The sequence below is a fragment of the Charadrius vociferus genome, unplaced genomic scaffold (genome assembly GCF_000708025.1).
Source record: "Charadrius vociferus isolate BGI_N301 unplaced genomic scaffold, ASM70802v2 scaffold55, whole genome shotgun sequence".
Lineage (NCBI taxonomy): Eukaryota > Metazoa > Chordata > Aves > Charadriiformes > Charadriidae > Charadrius > Charadrius vociferus.
Window position 1 is genome coordinate 929,615 of NW_009648444.1, and position 23,365 is coordinate 952,979.

General features: G+C 36.8%; 1 protein-coding gene across 1 annotated transcript in view; it reads right to left on the reverse strand.

Annotated features, from left to right (window-relative positions):
- SEC24B (SEC24 family member B) overlaps positions 1–23,365 on the reverse strand; it is a 52,939-nt gene that overhangs the window by 17,557 nt on the left and 12,017 nt on the right. The window contains exons 3-10 of the mRNA XM_009885520.1: positions 23,330–23,359; positions 16,578–16,763; positions 11,225–11,329; positions 6,435–6,515; positions 4,596–4,777; positions 2,892–3,076; positions 1,575–1,677; positions 561–687 (exon numbers count right to left, since the gene is read on the reverse strand). Coding sequence (XP_009883822.1) covers positions 561–687; positions 1,575–1,677; positions 2,892–3,076; positions 4,596–4,777; positions 6,435–6,515; positions 11,225–11,329; positions 16,578–16,763; positions 23,330–23,359 — 999 coding nt within the window. The remainder of the gene's footprint in view (positions 1–560; positions 688–1,574; positions 1,678–2,891; positions 3,077–4,595; positions 4,778–6,434; positions 6,516–11,224; positions 11,330–16,577; positions 16,764–23,329; positions 23,360–23,365) is intronic.

Consider the following 23,365-nt stretch of genomic DNA (forward strand, 5'->3'; position numbering starts at 1 on the left):
ATATTAAGAAGAAATTCTTTACAGTGAGGGTGCACAGAGAAGTTGTGGATGTTCCATCCCAGGAAGTGTTCAAGGCCAGGTTGGACAGGGCTTTGAGCAACCCGAGGTGTCCCTGCCAATGTCAGGGGTTTAGAACTAGATGATCTTTAAGGTCCCTTCCAACCTAAACCATCCTATGATTCTAAATAGGGCATTTCACAACAAACTTCAACCTGTACTGTTTCTCATAACGTCTGGCCTGGATTGCAGGCAGTATTAGCTGTCATCATGCTGCCATTTGCATGTTGCATCAGCAGTCAATGGAATAAGCTGATTTCATTATACAAGTAATCAGGATAATATAATTACGTTTTCTTCATATCCCAGAAAATTGCAAAACAGCCTTTTGCTTCAGAAAATGAACTGACATCTGACTTATGATCCAGAGATTTTAAAAAACATCTTAGGAACACTGTTGTTTTAATCTACATTTTAATCTAAAATATCCCACGGATTGATACGATGCAAATATTTGAAAGACATTCTATAAATGCAAGCATTGCTTGCTACAAAAAACTTACCATCATTAACTCTATAGCACAGATTGCATTTCCACCTCCTTTGATCAATGAAAGAAACAAAAGGGTTGATGTACGTCCTGCAGGATCTGCATCTCACTATTGTGCTTGATGTTATTACCGGTAATTGCTAAAAAGAAACAATGGAAAGCTGTAACAACGATATGTAATACATTTTATGGAAAACATTACTGTGCAGTACAGCGCACAAAAGCTTCATAAGACTAGATATTCTATCATCTGTCCTTTTATCTTTTTAGCTCATTTTCATACAGAGTCATTATGATGCCTATTAAAAATATCCTCCCCTTTAAAATCAGAAGAAATAACATTTAATTATTGTCTCAACCCAATCTCCCAAAGTGAATATGTAGTAAGATTTTTAATGAAATTACTTTAAATTACCCAGTACAATAACACAGCTACTATGGCAAGAGGAATTATGAAAGACAGGACAACTTTGGGTGACTAAATATGACAGACAACAAACCTTACACAAAGAACACACATTATATGAAAAGAAGTCATACCAGACGGTGAATCATCTTTTTACATAAATACAAATAAAGTAGACTGAGAGGAGTTGCTTAACAGTTACGAACACAGCTTCAATCTTAGATTGTGCTTACCTTCTATTGACAGCATTTACCACGCCACTAATACATTCAACCTAAGCACCTCTCTTCAAGAGGATAAACACCTTTTTCAGAGGTACCTGACAGTTCTGAGCCCAACACACAAAGTTGAGAGCTTCAGAGAACCACAGGCAAGCAAAGATTTCCAACAATTAAAAAACCAAAGTTTTGAAGGACTTGTCTGCAGATTTTCCCTTTTCAATTTCAATGAAGTAGCAATTTCAAGGCTTTTCTCCCCCTCTTCCTCTCTAAGCCCCGTATATTTTTTTGCTACTTCTGTTAAATTTAGGACCTATAGTTCATTGTATTGTATTGTTTGAACGAAAATAAGACAAATGCATACACTAAAAACATATACTAAAAAAAAAGTAGGCTACTTTACCGTTAGGTCTCTGAAGGGATGTAGTAACAAACCCAAAGGAAGCTTAGCTTTGTTTAATAAAGCCTGTGTCTGTGGAATATTTGTCAATGTACATCGGAATGAGCTGAAAGGAAATAAAGACGTTAAGTTGAAAATGAAATTTTAAAAGATGTTAAAAACATTGTGTTAACACCCGATTTTAAAGAATTTTGAAATTTAAGAAATCCCATTTTAGAAAGCTGATTTAATAAACAAAATTAATGCACCGAAGAGATTTGAAAAGCCTCCTAAAAAAACAAACAAAAATACTCCCCCACTAGCAATTTAGTAGTTCAGCGATGCAAGTATACCAAAACAAACTTGCAATAGAGAGATAAAATTGCTTTTTTTTCGGTACAAAAAAACCCCTTTTTTAGGTACAAAACTCCATGTAAAGTGACGTATGTTTTAAGTCATTACACAGATTTGTTGGGTGATGCAACTAAAGGAAGAATACAGTATTTGCTATTCTCAGGAAGTAATATTTATAAAAGAAAACAGTAGAAAGTGATCTCCAAATATGGAGAGTCACAATCTTTTCTTTTGCGTATGTTCAGTGGAGGATGGACTTAAAGCTAAATAAAAGGCACTAAAAACCCCCAACACACCAATACTGCTGTCTAAAACGTTCAACACCTAAGAATGATTTCAAGACACTCAGTTTTCCAATTTCTGTTTTCTGGTGGGACCATGCATTGTCACTAAGGCAGTACGCTGAGTTACTTTTGCACAATTAATTCTAATTCCAAAAGACATTTTATTAAGATCTGTCAGGGAGAGCAATCTCCATTGTACCTAGTTGCACTTGATTTGGGATAGTAGATAATACTACTGAATGTTAATTAGAGGCAAAAGGATGCATCATGATTGCAGGATTACCACAGTAAAATATACTCACAGTTTATTCAGTGTATTTAGGCATGATCATCATAATTTTCTGGAAAAAATCCTATGCAATATCACAAAAATATTCTATGAAATGTACTGCATAATATTAAGATGTTTATTAATAGATATTTTTTTTTTTTAGGCAGACAAAACAAGGCAAAGATTAAGCAGGTTTCTTCATGTTTTAATAAGTGAGCTACACTCACACCGCATATAATGTATTCTGATGGCAGGACACTTTCAACATTTGTGTAAGGATGCAGAGGATAAACTTATTTTCAAGTGAAAGGGGCTATATTCGCTCGTCACGAAGATTTAAAGTCAGAAGTCAGTTTAGTCATTTCTTGACACTTCAAATAATTGTTAGTCACTGAAAAACATAAGATGCTGCTCTAGACACAGTACACTTACTCTGGACTGCAGTTTAATTTCCTAAGATCAGAATTCAAGTTAGGCACAGGTGCTGGAACTGAAGAGACAGGCAAAATATTTCTATCTTGTGTAAGGTTTACTGGTCTCAAGCTTTCTGGCTGCTGAGAATGCTGCAGACTTAAGCCTCCTAAGGAAGAGGACAGCTGGTTCACACCTGGATATTGCTGAAAAAAAGTAAGAGCATTGCAAATGGGTAAACACACAATCATGTTTAAATAACAACCTTAAATCTTCTTGCTATCCCAATTCTTCCAGACATGTATTAAAAAAAAGATACAGCAGTAGTTAGTAACAAACCCAAACAAACAAGAAAAGAGTTGCATGGTAGAAATTTAAAAATGCTAAGACAAACATACCTTCCAAATACATATCATTGGACAAAATTCAAATTTATGATACAAATCAACATTGGAAGTCACATGTAATCCTTCAAGCTTTCCAGGCATAAGAAAACAAGTTACTAGAAAAGCTGACAATTTTTTTCCCCCCTCTTCAAAGAAGTTACAATGTAACTTTTCCAAGTTACAGAAATTGTTTGTATATATTTATTGTTAAATTAAAACGAAACACCATGGAAAAGAAGAAAAGATTAGGCTGGAAGGCACCTTTGCAGTCTGGTAGTCCAACCCCCTGCTCAAGCAAGGTTAACTTAAGAAGTCAGATCAGGTTGCTCATACTTGTCCAGCTGAGTTTTGAAAATTTTCAAGGATTGAAGATGTCACACCACAATCTGCTCTAGTGATTCTCCACTCCCTTTCTGAAGAATTTTCTCCTTATATGTCCAACTGAAATTTCACTTACTGCAACTTGTAAATGTTGGGTTTTGTTCTTTTACTGTGTATTCCTGTAGAGCCTAACTCTATCTCACATTATAGTGAAGATGAAGCTAAGTCTTAAAAAAAAAAAACCCACCACCAAACCCACATTTCCTCCAGATCACATTTTACATTACCTCCGTAACAGTGAAAGCATTCCTGGATATTATATGCTAACTTATGGTACCACACTCAGATCAGTAAAGAATTTTGATCACCTACAACAGCAGCTTCGATACATTTGCCAGCTGGGCCTTATTGGAGAGAGTGGGATTCATAAAGCATTATGTTTCATTTCCTATGCCCCTTCACACATCCACTTCTCTGCACTGCTTCAGCATTTATATTTTGCCTCTGTGTCTGCCCCTTCTTCAGATTTCACTGTTCTTGAGTGACTCACATGCGCCACAGGAGCCAGGTGATTGCAAACACCTTCTTGGGTGTTTGGTGCTCTCTTTACCAGGAAAATGGAGCAGATGCAGGCAGCCTACTCCACCACATGCCCAGCACAGGCTCTACAAAGCTCTTTTATCTGGACTTTCTGCCATGCCTTGCTCGTAAGGTGATGCTCGAGATCATAGCCCATAGTAGCGCTCTGATCAAACGTATATTTGCTGATCAAGTACTTCATTATACTTCTTCAGGGTTCCTATCAATAAAGTACAGCTCTTTGAAACACCAGACCTTAAAACTGTGGATGCTGCTAACAACTGGCAAAGCAAACTGGTGAAGCAAAGCCTATTTGGAGATACACTTAAAATTTTAAACCAAAAGCTTTCTAAGAAGAAGATCCTATAAGATCTAATGAGAAGTTAAGGTAAGTTATGCCATCAATATTAAATTTAACTTTTAAATTAAAAATACAAACCTGTGGATAGGGCTGAAACCCAGGATGGTGTCCTGGATTACTGGGCTGCACAGGAGTAGGTGGTGCTGCATTTTGGTAGCCAGGCTGCAGTGTTGGATATCCATAACCAAAAGGCTTAGAAGCTTTTGATGTTTGAGGGACTGATGGAGCAGGAACGGGGCTGCTGGTCACAGAACGTGCCTCTGGAAGGACAAAAGAAATCCCACAGGTATTGAATATACTTACTATTTATTTCTTAATTTAAATGTAAATTCATAAATGGAAGTGGTGTTTGTTAAGCATTTAGAAGTTTTTGCATTATCCATCAAGTTGTTTATCTGCACTGACCAAATAAATTAGCAGGAAAATTACTGCGATTATGCTGATAAAGGGGGTATACATGGGAAGATGACCATAGACTTCTGTAACTACTAACAAAATGCTATTAAAAAAAAAAAAGTAATTTAAAAAGAAATATTTAAACGGAATTAAAAAAAAGAAATAAACCCCACATCTCATTCCAAGATTTGCACTTGATATAAACCACAAAAGAGGCCACTCATGCTTGGTCTCTCCTCTACCACTTATGCATACCGTTAAAACATAAAGGCTAAGGCGACAGAACTATTCTCTAAATGTAGACACAGAGCTTTTCTTGAAGTAACAGAAGTCCCTCCTGTATATCACTGCAGCACAGTTTAGTCCTACTATTTTTAAAAGCCGAATTGAAAGTAACACATAGACCAAAATTCATAGAAAACTTAACAGTTGTAAAGAGATTAAACTACTCTTTAAAAACATCTACACATGTGAGCTAAGTTTCAGAAGAATTTAAGCTTGGTAAAATCCATTGGGAAAAGTGGCAGGCAAAGAAACAGCCAGTCAAGAAACCAACTGCCAAGAAACTATGTTTGGCCTGAGCACTCCAAAAGAAAAAAAAGATTAAAAAAAATAATCAACAGATCAAAGAAATTTAAAATTGATCCTGTTACTCTTTAAGGAAAACAGAAAGAATAAGTTATTTTTAGAATATGCCTTCAGTAGAACCAAAATGGTTAGTTATTAGCTGAGAAACTAGAATTTGAAATCTTGCAGCCATGCCTCTGCTAACCTTACTGCATTTCACTTTACACAGGAACCCATCAATCTAAGCAAACTACTGTGACATTTTCAGAGGCCAGAACAATGCAAAAGAGTCAGAGGGGGTGGCTCCCCAAATTAATCCAATTATCATTTCAAGTATTCACTAACATACCTACATTGAACAGCATTTTTTCCACCTGCTCTCAATATGACAGCTCTACAGATTTCGAGACTGAGGTAGTCTGCTAGTAGGTTCACTTAGAACAAACCTGACGCTCCTGATATTTTACAGATAAAAATAAGCAAAATAGTGGCCATTTTCTCTAAATGAAGAAAAACAGAAGAAAATGACCTGATCCAAGCATCTCTGCAAGCTGATATCGTTGGCCTCGCTAAACTCCAGTGACATGTCAACTATTATCAGCTACTAACGCCAACACAATCAGGCATACAGTATAACCTAGAGAATGATGCCTGCTGTCACACAGAACATACTTTCAGCACTACCCTCAATATTACAATGGAAAGTATGACTTATGATTCAGGGAAATTTTATTAAATGGTTACTCCAATTTCACTGTTAAAAAGTGAAAAGTGATTAAAAAGTGAAGCATGTTCTCTCTGATGATTGCCCCCACTGCTTTCATAGGCACTTCCTTTCACCTACTTGTTAATTAACCATAAACAACACCAGAAATAGAAAAAAAAAATCATAAACAGTAAATGTTTAAGTCTTTAAACAATCCATTTAGAATCAACATGTGATAAACTGCTTACCTGGATAGCCACCTCCTTCTAGGGCATCATAATTGTTCAGAACAGGAGAGGCGCTGCTTGTAGTAGAGGAACTATCAATGGCTGGGGAGGAAAATAATTTAAAGTCAGGTGCTTCGCAAATGGCAAATTTTTGAGAAATAAGAGACTGAGAATTTTTCCTAAAAACTTTGGTAAGAAACTTTCAAGAAAGACGCTGGGAAAAAAACACCACTTCAGCACTAAGACCTGAAAGCTATTACCACCGCAAAGAGGAGGGAGAGGAAGAGATAAACAATCAACATGGTATTAAAAATAAACAAACAAGCACATGCCCAACAACTAGCAAGAGAGATATCAATGGGAAAAGGACAAAAACAATGAGAAAAGTTGTTGAATATTTTTCTCTTAAACTAATAGTTCTTTCTAGACTACATCAACTGAAGCTATGCATAACATTTTTCAAATAGCGTTTATCATGACTTCCTTCACAACTGCACACAGAAGATTCCCATTGTCTTCAGAGTGATTATGCACCATCCCTGCCTTCAAGCAAAACTGACAAGTATTTTATTTTTTACTCCTTTCTATGCTGTTTTAATTCAGAGCTTGTTTTGTTTTCAATGTAAAGCTTCTATTTTCCACTGAACACTGACAAGAGGTCTCAGCTTTAGTCAGAACAAACAGTTTCTTCTGGTACAGCCAAAAGTAACTAACTATGTAAAAGCAACAAGTTAAGTAGCCAAAAGTGAAAAAGCACAGGGGCACCTACATAGTTGTTAGTACTGAAGAGACTCCTAATGTTTAAATCTTGAATACCTTACTGTAAAACACAGCAAACAAAAATGTGTTTCAAAACATTTCTTCCAGTGCCATTTCACATACATTCCCAAAGAAAAAAGGCCAAATAGATTAAATGTACTGCTCCTTAAAACACCCCAAGCCATGAAGTGCAACAGAAAAGAATGAGTATATTGAAGAATTCAGAAAAGACAACTATATATATAACTTTTTGTGGCAGAACAGACCCAAAAGAGATTCACTAATACTGTTCTGCTCAGAAGGATCAATGTGACCACACATCCCGTTGTGAAGCTGAAAGTATTTCAAGGGAGACCTTCAATGGTGGAACATTTGAGATTAAGTCCCCCTTCGATTGAGATTTCCAAGTAAAGAGACTCCTGCATGTGGAAACAATATCACTGACATTTGGGACACATTAATACCATGGCAACATCATGCCTGTATAGATTATTTTTGAGCATTTTGCCTTTAAAGCATTCAGCTAAGAAACAAGAGAACTATTCCAAAAAAACCACAACACTAACAATAGATTTTATTCTAAATAAAGTATCAACACTGTGAAAGTCATACAGTATTAGCTTTCAGATTGTTTTTCACTGTAAAACCCCCCCCCCCCATTTGTAAAAAGAACACAACTGCAAGATTTCTTTTCCTACAAAATTTTATCTTTCTATTCTAGAAACTGAAGGAAATAGGATTCATTATTTTGTCCCCTGTGAAAGAACACAGCTTTTAAAAGTTTGGTAAGTCCTACTACAGAAACCCCAAAATATACTTTTATCAGGCCAACAAGATAAAGATTTAAGAATTTTCAAGAAGTTTTTCTTGTCTGACCAGAAGTTAGTTCTGCATTTCAAAAAAATACCAAGAGGATATAAACACTGTTGTGAACATATAAGACACTACTTCAAGTTTTCTGATTTAACCACTATGTCACTCTTTGCAGAGTTTTTTCCATGGTAAATTGTTTTCATAAAATAATATCCATCTATAATATAATTTCACATAAAATGAGTTTGCTCTTTTCACTACAAAGACATTAATGATACAGTGAGTATATACTTTCCAAGCTCTGCTGGAAAAGTTAAGACAAAACAATTCGACAAATATATGAAAGAATACATTTTAAAAGCATGCTGTAAGTCAAAATAATACAACTTAGTTGTGCTTCTACTGCTACAAAAAAAAAATATCTGTGCATCATCTCTGACATACAGAAAAGTTCTAGTTAGAAAGTATAATCTTAGATATTTTGAAACACGAACAAGCTCTGCCTAATTTAAAATAAGAAAGTGAATCCTATTACTGAGTACCCCATATACTTACTGAATGAAGACCTTTCACTTCAGGTCTTTGCTTTGCTTCTAAAGAACTTTCAAATTTTGTAACACATTCTTGAGAACTGTCAGAGTCCCAATGCCTGCAAGAACTACAGTGTGTCCTGTCCTACTTTCCACTGGAAAACAAACAGTTAACTCAAAACCAGCAAGTTGTACAGTTTCCTGCAGACCAAAAGTAGCTTCAAACTCTGAGCTGGTCACATGTGTCATGAAAATCTCACAGTTTCACCACCAATAAAACACACAAGAACTTCCACAAAATTAAACAACAGTTTTCCTATGCTTAAATCAAGCTACAACAGCTGTCAAACTTCACTTTAGCGTAGTAAGCACCAGACCAAAGAACATATTATGAAGGCAGGAAAAATGTTTTATAAAGAAAAAAAAATATTAGAAAACACTGCTTAGACAAAAGTAATACTTATAACACGCTTTTACAGTTAAGTAATTATTTTACCAATATAACTTTTGCTTTCAGAGTTTTCAAGAACTATTTGGCAACATAGTTAAAGACTTAACTGGTAAGAGTGATAAAAAAAAATGAGAAGCTACACAAACATAAGCAACCAGATGTCCCACACCTATTTTTCATAAAACCACTGGCTCAGCCTGTGCTAGAAACCTGTCTACAGAATCCGTTTAGGATTTACATTAACTCCTGGTGACAGGGCATAAAGCAGGATGCTTATTGATCAGGTAGCCTATGTATTGAACCTGGGTGCCCTTTCAACTATTTTGCATAAGATAAATTTAAATACAATGATAGCTCAAAGGCTACAGGCTTTAGCGAAGTACAGAACTTGAGAGAGAAAGATGGTAAGGAGCACGAAAACTTTGTGTCTGGTAGGAATAGGGAACAAAGGAAGGAGACAAAGGTTGCAGTTGTTAAAAAAAATTAAAATCTGGCATATCCTTTGATATAGCCTTGGCATGGGATTAGGCAAAGAATTATCTGCAGAAAATTCAGTAGGTAGCCCCGCAATAAAAAACAAACACCAAAATGCTCTACTGGCTCTTTTAGCCTGCTCTTTAGAAAGCAGAGTTCAAACAGCAACTGCATCCCAGCAGCCAAAGCAAACTTTGGAATTGTTTTCTAGCTGGTAAAGTCTAAATAGACTCATAGTATTAAAAAATCCTGATATCTAAAAATCAGGAAGTATCCTTAGATTTAAAAATAAAAGTTATTCAAGAGTTACACCATGCATAATTTAATACTAATACTCAAGCCTGTTGAAAGATCAAATGTATTATCACACAAAGGGTAAGAAAGTAAAGAAACGGAACCAATAATCTGAAACAGCAAAAATTACACAGGATATGCAAAGTATCCTAATACTTGTGCTCCACTAGGGGTGGAGGTAATAATAGCACCTATATTGATACTATTGCACCCTCCAAATATTGTCTTTCTCTAGCTGGAACAACAAGTGTCTTTGGCTGAAAATACCTTCATCCTTGGAAAAATAACAGCAACTGTTTTCTTCTCACGTTCTACTAAGCGCTCAACATAAAAGCTGAATCAATATTGTTCAAAATGATAACATGAACCCATCACACTGTTCTTAATTGTGACCTGGATTTCATCATTGTTTTGCTCCATTCTTCATGATATCCCTAAGAGCACACTAAGCTATTTTCACAGTATTCTGGTTTTATGATTTAATTATTTTGATAAAACTCAGAATTATACGGCACTGATTTTTCTCTGCCTTGTTACAAACTGGATTATAAGTTTAAAGGAAAAGTCACAAAAGTTTGCTATCCCAAATTAATACTCAAAGCCAGCACACACAAATGGGAGTAGTGTATCTGCACAAGGTATGTGCTATTACTTCCATCTACCAAAAAAGGGTAGCAGCCTAGGTTTAATCTCAAAAAGCTTTTTATACTGTTACCACTCATATATAGATTGTAAAGACTTTTCTTTAAGTTAGAAGAGAACGTTACCACCCAAGAAACTATGATGATGAGAAACATCAAACTTGCAAAACCAGACCATTCTGACAGAATACAGGCAGAACCCTTGCGACCAAGAACATAACATTGCAATCAATCCTGACAAACTGCTTCTTAAAGACAAAAGTAAAGAAACTTTTAAAGTTCCCTACAATGCAAGCAGGTTAAAACTGAACCTATATGCCTGACCATAGACATACCTTAGAAGGAAAAAAAAAAAGCAGCAGGGATAAATTTACTGTCTTAAAAAGCACACTTATTACCTTTCAATATTTACTTCACTGCCTTAATTGTAAGAGTTCCCTACATGTAAAATGAGAAACAAGGTAAACACTGTTTAATATAACAATACAAATGGCATGTAGTTGCTTAATTATCAGTCTAAGTTCTACAGCTTCAGTTAAGAGTTTAAAACCTACTGCAAATCAAAGTATGAAAAACAGGAGTCTTGCCAGTTGTGAATATGACTTTGTTAGACACATAAAACATCCGATATTAATATGACAAAAAAAAACTCCAACCATTTGCTGACCACTACTGAACTCCTTTTTGTTTACTATACTAGAAATAGCCAGGAAATTTCTAGTTAACTTGATATATGATGAGTCAGAGTGATATTTTGTCTTAAAGGAAAAAAAAGTTTTAGGGGATGGAAATATGGAACAAAACTTGAGTAGGAAGAGAACAAGATACTGGTGTAAAGCTAAAGCCAACCTGCTTCCTCATCCTCCTCATCCTCTTCCTCATCATCTGAACTTGATGACAAGGGAGCTGGTGCAGAGCTAGCTTGATTATTAACATATCCACCATACTGCATGCCTGTGAAGTGGAAAGCACAAACATAAGAGTCAGACAGACAGGAAAGATGAGAAACGAAAGTCACAAATCATTGCATTAAATGCGAGAGAAATTAGCCATTCTAAAGAAGATCCCAACATACAAAAATTTAAGTCTACAACCCTACCTATAGAACTATAGTTCACACATGAACTATACGAGCAGTACACCAGAAGCAGGTTTTAGTGGGCTAGTTTAGCAAAGTATTATTAGCACATGGAAGTTAGCAGCAGATTTTATAGATGTCTGTGTGTGTCTATGTGCATTTATATCAGGAACACACACACACACACACATTCTATGTATTTAATATCAGTTTGTCCACTGAAATACTTTCGTTAAGTTAATATATAGAAATAAATGAGTTCCTTTCCAGGAAAATTCAAACTGTGTTATGAAAACTTTAATATTAAACTTTTGCTTGGCACACCTGCCCCTTTTAAGACAGGAATAATTGACATTGGAATTCTGAACACTGCCAGAAATTAATGAAATATACTGCTGCTGCAACACGTGAGAGTACAAACATATATCTCAGCAACAGTCAGTGAAACTTAAGCTAGGTAAACCCCAAAATTGGTTGGTCTTATTTTTAAATTAGTGCCAAAATTCAGGCTCATAGACCCATATTTAAGCACCTAAATACACTATTCACATTTAAGATCTGGCAACAATGCAACAACTGTTACCACTGTCACCTCCAAGCCATAATCTGTAAGGTTTTTTTGGTCGTGTTTTTTGTTGGGTTTATTGGGTTTTTTTTCCCCAATATCTAAACACATGAACACTACACACAAGCAACACATACATATACTATTTTAAAACAGAGTAAAGCATGCAGCAATGACTTATAATTAATATCCTACATTACTAATTACTGATGCAATTCCAGTGCCTCCAAGAAATTTTAAGTTTCTCTTGTCACGGGGAAGGGTTAGCAAGGATTTTAAACATGCTTGTAGTCAGGTAGAGACATCCGAAATAAATGCAAGTGAACACTGTTTCTCTCTTAGCAATCCAATAGATTGCTATAGCAAGAAAATATCCTAATTCTTCAAAACTCTTCAACATTTTTCAGACTCTTTGAGAGTTTGGTATTTTTTTCCCCTGTAGAAGCACCATGGCACCATTAGTGTTCTTTGTTTTAACACTATAAAGCACTACATAACTGTTGTGTTATGCATAATCTGAAACCATCACGGTAATTAATAATTCCCCCATCCACAACTTAAAGCAACTGTATCAACCTTTATTTTATTTAAACTATGGGCTAAAAATACTGTTAGTTCCATGGCTTTTTAAAACTGAGTAAGCAGATGAACCGAAGAGGACCACTTCAATTTCACTTAAAACAACAGAAACAAGGTGAAGAGGATCTATTCAAACAGTGGAAGTAAAAAGAAAACAGAGCAAAACCATATCACAACATTCTTGAGAAGCTGAACTTTCATACAGAGGTTAGTGCAAGAAGAGACTGACATTATTTCATTTTATCTAGTGCATTAATACTCCTAAAATTGCAATGAAGTTTCTCCCCAATACAAGTAGACACAATGATGAAGGCAAAAAAATCAAGCCCAGTGCAACTGAGGAGGTACAATGCTTCAGTTTCTTTATACCGCTAAAACACAGGACTAACTCAAGTGATCCATAGTCCCATCTTTTATGAAGGCTCCTGGATGCACTTGATAAGGAGGACACAAGAAAAACAGTCTCTGCTCAAAAACAGACTACAGCCAAGGAGACTGTCTCTTTTCTCAGGCCTGGGAGAGCTACCGAGGAAGAAGACAGAACAACTGCATTACTGTGACAGAGAAAAAACTTAAAATAATTAACGTGCAAGTAAAAGGGAAAAGTAAGTCAAGATGACAAGAAGAGATGCACTGTAACACAGACAAACAAGGTAAAAGAAGATGGGCACAGTGTAACAGTGCAAAGACAGACCTCTAACAAATACCATGTACACAGAAGTAAGTAAATCTACCTGGAAAGGGCATGGCAATGCAAAAATTCCAACCATGGGCAGACAAAAGAAGATGACCGAGTTAGTGATTCTACTAATGCTACTTTGGAGTCTTTGGAACATTTTTTGGAAAACAAACTTCCATTGCTAAAACTCCCCCTTTTCCAGTCACTCATCACATACATAAAGGATGCATGTGGTCAGAAAGAATACAGAAAGAGATTAAAAAATATGCTAGTGACACAGAAGCTTAGGAATCATCAACTATGTCACTGTGAATCCTTTGGAGGCAGGGCTCGTTTGACTCTTACCAGCCTTAGCAGTTCGCGTAGGTTTTTTATTTTCATTGACAGCAGTACTACAAATTTCTGCCTTTAGGATACTTCTGTGTTGTGCTAGCACAACTGCCCAGCCACAAAAACAACCTGAGAACTGATCTGGCTGAAAGATAACCTAATTTAAAAAGTCATTCTCAGGTGGAGAAGCCTCCAATTCTGGTTCAGTGCCCAGCAATGCCACCAGTAGGCCAGCACAGGGGAGAAAGCAACTTAAGGGCAGAAATAGGCGGCTGAAGACAGCAGTTCCAAGTGCCACCATGTGCCTAATCATGATTTCTGTTGTAACAACTCAGTTCCACTTCGTATTTTCTTAGACAGCCGCTAATAATGCTAAAGTCTCCCACTCTTAAAACTGTAAAAGCTTATTTTGAAATCACTATTTTGAGTGAGATTACTTCATAGGTCAGGCTTAAAATGCATCCACGTAATTTAAATTCCTAGACATTTCCAGTCCAAGGAATTTGTGAACACCGCTACCAGTGCACCTGTAATATAATAGTATTGCACTCTAAGGCTTTATCCCACTATATTTTAGACACCTAGAAGTGTAGGTGGGAGGACATAAAAGGAGAAACTGGAATAAGAACTCATTTGCCTATGAAATAAATCAACTATTTAGGTATTTTAAGTAAAATCACCCATACCATGAAACACTTCGAAACATAACGCGTACATTTTATGTAGTTTAAGTCTCATGATGGAGGCCCCACCAAAAATGAAAATGAAATAGCCACATGCAAAAATAAACTATATTCTGAAGTTCTTTAACTGGCTCTCCACCCATAGCCCTCATATTTTGAATGAATTTATTATGGCATTAAGATCTTAATATTACGAATAGTAGATCTTACAAAATGAACCCTCCTCTTCTCTGTTTTTAAACTCTCTGCTTTAAATTGTTTTCATTTATGCATCAGCTCCTCTCATCAACACAAAACCTAAGGAAGTCTACAAATAACATCCAGACAGGACACACATTCTCAAAGTTCATATCTAGGATGAGAGTTTCAAGTAAATTAGCTTCTTTGCATTAAATTTGTATGGATATTTATGTAAGAGTAAATTTGTCCTGTTAGAACTTAGCCAAGTAAACAATTAGAATATTTTAATTCTGTATAGGAATACCCACGTAGGAGCTTAAAACAATGAAATCCACTTTAAAAATTAATCCAAACTGGTCTTCCAGAATACCTTCACATAAACATCGCTACTCTATAATACGAAAAAAAATCAGTCCGTTTAATCTCTGCATGAGAAACACACTTGGAATTCTAACAACCAAGACAAATAGAACACATCTACTGAATATTTTTTCAGTAGGTTAATTTCTACAAATAAAATCATCACACTAAATTGTTAGTAAAAAGGTATTGCAAGAGTACATTATGCATTTCAGACTCAAATGAAAATAAATGAGAAGAGTTTGAAGTCTTCTAATGCTCATAAAAATATCATCTAAACATAGAAACATATGTATGTGGTAACATGTACATGGATTTATTATTGATTATATTAATGTAAATACAACTAGATCAACACAAACTCCTGATGAGTTATCTTTATATTCCTGACATACGTATAGTTAAAGTGTGCTCATTCAGCTACATATTGCATTAACCCTCACTTATATAAAAGTACATGAATTTAATGGAAGAGTTCAGCAGCGACAGCAGTGATTTGTATTTAATGTACCAAGTGTTCACACATTATACAGGAATCACTGCAAGAACATATATATTGCACATCAAGGCGAGCACAGTTAAAACCCTTTTTCTCACCAGAAATGTGGTTATGCAATTTCTTTGGAAGACAAAGCAACAGTTTTTTTTCTAGCAAGCACATCTACCTTACAAATTCTACCCAGTACCAAAATCAACTATAAAACTGTGCAAGAACCAAACAGTTCCAAAAATTGATTTATCGTTTTCCTTAAAATGGTACAGTGTACATAGGACTTTATACCAGTGAGGAATTATCTTTTTGCCTGTAAGATATATAGAGCTGATTCACAGACAAGTTATTTCTTTACATTCTCCACTCCACCAGAAAAAGGACGAAATGGAGGAAAAGGGGAAATTTGGACATTCATGTCAGAGGACTTTGAAATTTAAGAATAAAAAACATGCTGTGACAGTCACACACCATGCTTTTGAGAATTATTTTGAACACTGGACATATCACATTTTCTGGAAAAATTAATGCTTACTTCCACCTCAAACACTGAGTTCTTTTCCCATAAGAATTTTAAATCCTGAAAATACCAAGAGACAACAGTAAAAAAAAAAAAAAATAAAAATCAGTGTGGTAAATTAGATTTGAAATAGTAGAAACAGAAACAGTCAAGAGGCAAGTCAAAACATCAGGGCAGAATTAGCATCACTGAAGAAGGCTCAAGACCCAACCGATTCTTTCTCAAGAGGCTACCTACATCAGAATAGGAAGGTGTTTATACAGCAGCTTTCCACAGGAGCTTACAGCTAGGGCGTAAGAAAACAATGCTATCAGTTTGAATTTAATACTCAGACTTGCTCTGTTTCCCAGTGCTAGCACTAGCAAATTGCTAGCTTACACCTGATTTTTCGACACAGACTGATTACAAAAGACCTTCTTCCAAAAAGTTAAAAATCGTGAGCAGCTTTTTAGAAGAATAAGGGAACGAAAAAAAGGGCTTGTTGAGAAAGACATGTAAGACTGCCAATAATATAAACAAGCCAAAGATGACATACGGCCCAAGGAAATCAAAGAGAAGCTAAGAGAAGCTAGAAGTAAGGTGGTATAAAACAAGAACACTTGGGTAGCCTGATGAGATGCAAGAGGTATACTCCAGTCAGGCAAATGCCGAAGAGCAGCAATAAAGCTTCCAGCATTCATGTCCACACGTGGAACAGAGCAGAAGTCTGTACTGTAACTTCCCATTCCCTTTTAGTACCTTCCTGAAGGGCGGACTCTGGTGACTGTGTAACAGAAGGCGAAGATCGTGGCTGGGAAGAAAGGCTTGGAGCAGGTGTCCTTACTGACGAGATCACAGCAGAGGAAGCAGATGTTCCAACCCCAGGCTTGGTAAACGGAACGCTCTGGCTCACAGAGCGCACAGGCTGTGAAGAATCACCACCACCTGAAAACAACAGCAGAAAGCAGACACGTCGCCTGTAGTTGTACAGACAATTACACAATGCAAGCAATCACAGTTGATTTCACAGTAACTATAAAAACAATACGGTACTTCAAAGAGAGATGCCTTCCAACAAGTACATATTCAAAAGTAGTTTTTTTAAAATAAATACCTATAATGTTGAAACTCCACTAAAAATGAACAAATCGCTCTGACAACTAACAGCAAAAATGAAAGTATGATGTAGTAAGACCAAGCTTAAGAAGAAGCTAAATTGATCCATTTTCAATCCATCTCCACAACTCCATGCTTTCACAGGCTCCTCTTCCCAGAGAAAAAGGAACACAGTCCATGAGGGATAGCTCCCTCTCAATATTTCTCCCTCAGTCAGGAAACTTGAAAGTCACCTGTGTAGTAGACCAGCATTCTGCCTCCCTCACAGGGCTGGCACTTTGTAATTTTGGTACTCAATTACGAGACCCACATTCCAAGCAATCTGTTTCAATCAACCCTGAGTATTCTGTAGAACTTCTGATGAGTTTTAAACATCTGGGCTATATATAATCTGCTTAAAAAAGTCAGATTAGTGCTTTGAGAGATTTAACACAGTCCAGTTGAAATTCCTATCAGATAAGGACAATATAAATTCAATTAAGAAAGCTTTGGAGAGGGCCGCTCTTTGTCTATAAATTGAAAGAATTCGTTGTATTATGATTCTTTCTAAAAAACCTGACAGACCAGACTGTTAAAAATAAGAATAGAAATGAAATAGTTTGACCAACACCACTCAGTAAACAAACAGAAATCAAGCAAGAAAAAAATTCACTGTTTGTATTTGTAGAGTACTTATTTAAGTTACAGAATTCACTAGAAGATGCACATGTAATATTAACTTTGATTCCTCTGCACATACAGCAGTGTAGCTCATACAGTCCCTCGCTTTTCCTTAAATAATGGAGCTGATATCTGAAAGGACTTTATGGGGGAGTTGAGGCGTCCTTCAGAGGGGGAAGAAGAGGCAGCTTAAAATGATCCTTCTGTTACCTAATTTACCATTAAAATTAACATCATACATTTTCACCACCTTAATAGAACTTTTATTTATTATGCAGTTTTCAAACATAATGTTGAACATATATATGGCTTTTTCACAAGTGTTATCAAAATTAAAATGTGTATTTCTCCAAAGTACATACAGACAGCATTTTCTATTGAAATGTACTTGCTATAACTTCTGCTTCTACCCATTACACCTAGCAGACTCCCCACAGAAGCATCAGCACCTGTCAGCAGAAATATTCTTGTTATGATAGCCACACAGCTTCCTCAAACAAGATACGCAAGACAATAATGGAAGTTCTTTGTGACATTAGTGTGCTTACCCAGGTTTTATAGCAGAGAGAGCTGTTTACGGAGTTATGGTATTTTCCACGCTCCAAGTCAATATATCAATGTTTGCAGCATCAAGAACTGCTGTAGAGCATGCTAAATGCTACAATGTCACAGTGTCACATTTCAAAGCCAAACCAATTTACACCTGGATTAGCCAAACATGTAACACCTTCCTGCCAAGTACTATTATCTACTCTCAAACAGAAGTTAACCAAAATATCCTTCAATATTACAGGGATCCTTTACATTTATTGTAAGAAAACATTTTTAAACTCTGAGCAAAAAACCAACAACATAGTTTTTAATTTGTACAAAAATTCAACCTGCAAAATTACATGATAAACCTTATTTGGTGACTCTGGAAAGTTTTTGAAAGCCATAAGTAACTAAGACCAAAGGAAACACTTGGACAAAGTTAATCCTTAAAAAGACATTGTTAGTAACCATCATCACATGTGACAATCTATGGTCATGGTATTACGCTATCAATATTTTTTTTCTTCTGCCCAGTGAGAAGACTGCACTCTGTCACACAAGTACTAATCAATTTAGGGTGGTGTATTTTAGCTCAAGACAAAGCTGGACTGAACACCAGTTTAGAGTACAATGAGTACTGTTCTGTGCATAGTTTTTAGCAAAAATATTTAAGATGTACTGAAATTCCTAAGTGTACTCTCTGTGACAATGAGTTGCTGCAGCTGTGATCTTGATTTCCTGCCCCTGCTGCTCTCTCTCCGCCCCCCTCCCCCCCGCAACATAACACGCAATTTCTACTGAGAGATTTACCACCTCCCTGCAGCTTGGTTTTCAACATCTATCTCCCCAACTTTCTGTATCACGGCTGCAGTCCTTCCCCTTTTTCCAACCACACCTATATTAGCAGATTTGCAGGATTACAGCCTACATTCCTATGGAACTGGGACAGCAAGGACTTTAGATCCTGATCTGACATAAGGAGAAGTATGTGCACGAGAGAAAGAAATAAAGAGTCTCCTGCTCAAGCAAACTGCCTACGATTACAGGACAGTAGACAAGATTCAGGAACCAAAGAAACCCATACCAGGGAACTCCTTCTGCAGGTATATATCTCACTCTCCTCATGGAGGCAGGAGGGAGTCCAGTAAAATCCTGGCATTCTGGTTGACATCCACACTGACTGGAAAGCACCAAGAATGAAAAATCAGAGTGCACAGATTTCAACTCAAATAAGGTGGAAAAACATTAAGGAAAGCTACTGACCTAGAATGACAAAAAGCCTAAGTAATACAGAGTGGGTTATTTACATAGCATAACACTGGTTTCAGACAGATTTATATGAACGCTGCTCAGCTGAAATACAGAATTTAAAACTACAAGAGGGCATTTTTGCTAGATGAAACTAGTTTAAACCAGCAAGCAGAAAATTCTCAAATTAAATATTTGGATTGTACTTTATTTATACTTCCTAAAGCAAAGAGAAAATTATTCTCAGTGTCTGCTATTCATCAAAACAGGTCAAATTCCAGGCAAAAGATGCCTCTTAAAATAAATTTCTTCTAGTGAAATTTCAGCAAGCCACACTGAAAATACTTCAGTGATTTCAGACAGTGACTGCCAAAGTTTTAGAAAAAGATTTTGTTTCAGTTCTGTGTCCTCAGTACGTGACATACAACAGCTCAGGGAGTTGATTTTAATAGATTCAGCATTTTGGGGCCTTCCAAGGCCCTACACAAATTGGTTTATTTAAAAATACCATTGTAAGTCCAAGGCTTAGAACTTCTCTGATTCAAGGAGAAATCAACAAACTTCTGAAAAGTTTATGCCAGCATAAGTTTCCTGTGTAAGTCCTGTTTAAACACACATGCTTTATTAAAAACATGGCATTCTTCTATATAAACAATGTTTCATTTTCATCACAGAGAGCTCTCAGCATTCACTAACCACACAAAACTGCGACTGAAAAATACATTAAGACAGTAGTATCCTGCATGACAGTCTTCCCAAGATTGGCTTATTTATAATTTAAGGATTGTGAGGGGTCTTCTTTCACAGCACAGCAGCAATGAGAGCAAACTCTTACTGGCATTTGAATAGTAGGATACAGTATCAAACTTTCTTTACATGAACAGTCACAGACAGCACACTTAGGAATTTCAGTACATCTTATTCTATTTCTCCAAGCAATTTTGCTAAAAACTATGCACAGAACAGACTGCAACCTTTTTCCATCATCATTTGCTTCCTGGAGAACAGCAGGGAGGATGAAATATTCAGAAAAATTCCTTCTTATTAATCATTCGTTTCCTTAAATTCCTTGTGTGTTGTACTCGGACACTTTCTAAGGATGTACAAGAAATAGCAAAAACAATTTCAAGATCCAATTCCTTTTTTTAAAGGCTGCGAACAATTAGAATACTATATATGAAATTATTCTATCTGAGAACAATAAGGCTGCACTAAGAAATTCGGAAAGCATATCAGTGTCCCAAAAAGTAAATCAATTATGCCAGGACCAAACAATGATTTGCCATCTTTTATTAACCAGGTATTTTAGCAGTCAAATTTTTAATATAGTTTAGCCAAACATGTAGACTAAAAAAAAGTCAGGTATTATTGCAGGCAGTCTGTTTAGCCCCAGACTTTAAAAATGGTTTAAGTCTTTAAAATTCAGTAATAAAACAGCCCAGGTCTTCCTTCAGCCTAGCTACTGATCGCTACCTTTATTTGCTCTTTCCTAGTCAGTAAATACAGAATCATTTGTATGCTGAGGTTGAACTAGGAATTCAGAGGGAAAAGAAAAAAGTTGTTCTCCAGATAAATCAGTTCCACAATCAAGTCCACTGTGTAAGGAAGCACAGGGCATGCTTATCTCAGAAGCTCTACAAGGTCAGGAAGAGCTGGAATGTGGTTTAAGTAATTATGCCTGCAGTCCGGCAAACAAACCAAGTACTGCAATATTACTCAAGTGTAACAGAAACAGCGGATCAGTGTTTATTTCCTTAACTGTAAAGTGTGTACCTATTAGAGACCACTATCACAGTCAGTTCTATCATCAGCTCTTTGAAATACAAGCATAATATTACTACTCTTTCTCAATCACTCTCTTAAATAGAGCACTGAATGGTTCAGAAATAAGACTTTTCTTTGTTCATATGGCCCTTCATGGTCTGGTCAGCTCCACTGTTTCCCCTTTAAAACAGCTGTTCCTTGTAAAAAATAGTTATGAACAAAAGTATATTTCAAGATGCCCCCAAAGGAAACAAAATTAACAGGCATTTAAATGAAAAACTTTTGTAAATAAACCACTAACAGTCTGAACAAACAGTAAGTTGTTTTCATATCATAGAATGGTTTAGGTTGGAAGGGCCCCTGAAGATCATCTAGTTCCAAACCCCCTGCCATGGGCAGGGACACCTCCCACTAGACTGGGTTGCTCAAAGCCCCATCCAACCTGGCCTTGAACACCCCCAGGGATGGGGCCTCAACAACTTCCCTGGGCAACATGTTCCAATGTCTCACCACCCTCGCAGCAAAGAATTTCTTCCTAATATCTAATCCAAATCAATATCTGGCTCTTCCAGTTCAAAGCCATTACCTTTTATCCTATCAGTACATGCCCTTGTAAAAGTCCCTCTCCAGCTTTCTTGTAGGCCCCCTTCAGGTACTGGAAAGCTGCTATAAGGTCTTCCCAGGGTCCTCTCTTCTCCAGGCTGAACAACCCCAACTCCCTCAGCCTGTCTTCATAGGACAGGTGCTCCAGCCCTCAGATCATCTTTGTGGCCCTCCTCTGGACCTGCTCCAACAGGTGCATGTTCTTCTTACATTAGGGGCTCCAGAGCTGGACGCAGTACTCCAGCTGGGGTCTCATGAGAGTCGAGTGGAAGGGCAGTCACTGCCCTCAACCTGCTGGCCATGCTTCTTTTGATGCAGCCCAGGATGCGGTTGGCTTTCTGGGCTGCGAGCGCACATTGCTGGCTCACATTGAACTTCTCACCCACCAACACCCCCAAATCCCTCTCCTCAGGGCTGCTCTCGATCTGTTCTCAACCCAGCCTGTATTTGTGCATGGGATTACACTGACCCATGTGTAGTACCTTGCATTTGGCCTTGTTGAACTTCATGAGGTTCACATGGGCATACTTCTCAAACCTGTCTAGGTTCCCCTGGGTGGCATCCCTTCCCTCCTATGTGTCAACAACTCCACACAGCTTGGTGTCATCAGCAAACATGCTGAGGGTGGACTCAATCCCAACATCCGTGTCATGAACAAAGATATCAAACAGTACCAAGTACAGTAGTCAGTATAGACTGGATGAGTTTGATTCAAGCTTAGGTGTTTTTCCCAGGCAAATCTTTACCATCATCAAAACCGTGTTCCTTGGTCTTAGAGAACCTCTGCTACAAGGACTCCTAAACCAATTCCAATGTTGTGTTTCAATGTGGAGGCATTCCCACATCTCCAATCACTTCCATTCTCCCTACCAAGTACTGCCTACCCTATGGACTTGTGCTCAGTTGTCGCATGAAGCAGAAGCTGCAGCTGCTTGCATAGACTGAGTATTTTTGCCCCCAACTGGCACCTTTGCAACTTCATTCTCTATAGCTACATCCACACTAAAACCATCAAGTTGTTGCTGACAAAAATCATCTAAAACTACCAAAATTGCACTCTCATTCAAAAACTTACCAAAAAATATTTAAAAAAACCCCAATTGCCTCCAAACCCATGTAGGTTCTACTTTTTCTGAACTTTCTGAAAAAAATAGTGCATGCATGTTCACTCCGGTAAAATTTAAAGAATCAACACAGATCACGACTTAAAAAAAAAATCTCTAGCAAGAAAAGGAAAAAAGTACCTTTGTGGTTAACAGACTTATTTCAGAAATTACACTTTCCTTCAAAACCGCACAAAAGAATTCCCTTCCAAGGCCACCAACATGAAAAAAACCTCAATAAACTAAAAATATCCCCCAAATAACGTCTTTTTCTGTATCTCTTAATAGAAACATGTCAGTGACATGCTATTGTGAGGACTGTGGTAACTGAATGAGAAAGGCTTCAAGAAAGAATAAGGACAGAACTCAAAATTACGACGAAGAATCTCATATAACGAACAAGTACAAATCAACAAGAGCACAGAATTTCTGATGTTTCCCAGACATATCTGGAAGTTCACTAACCTTCAAATAATACCATACCTGTATTTATTTGGTTATTTACTTTAGCAACTGATC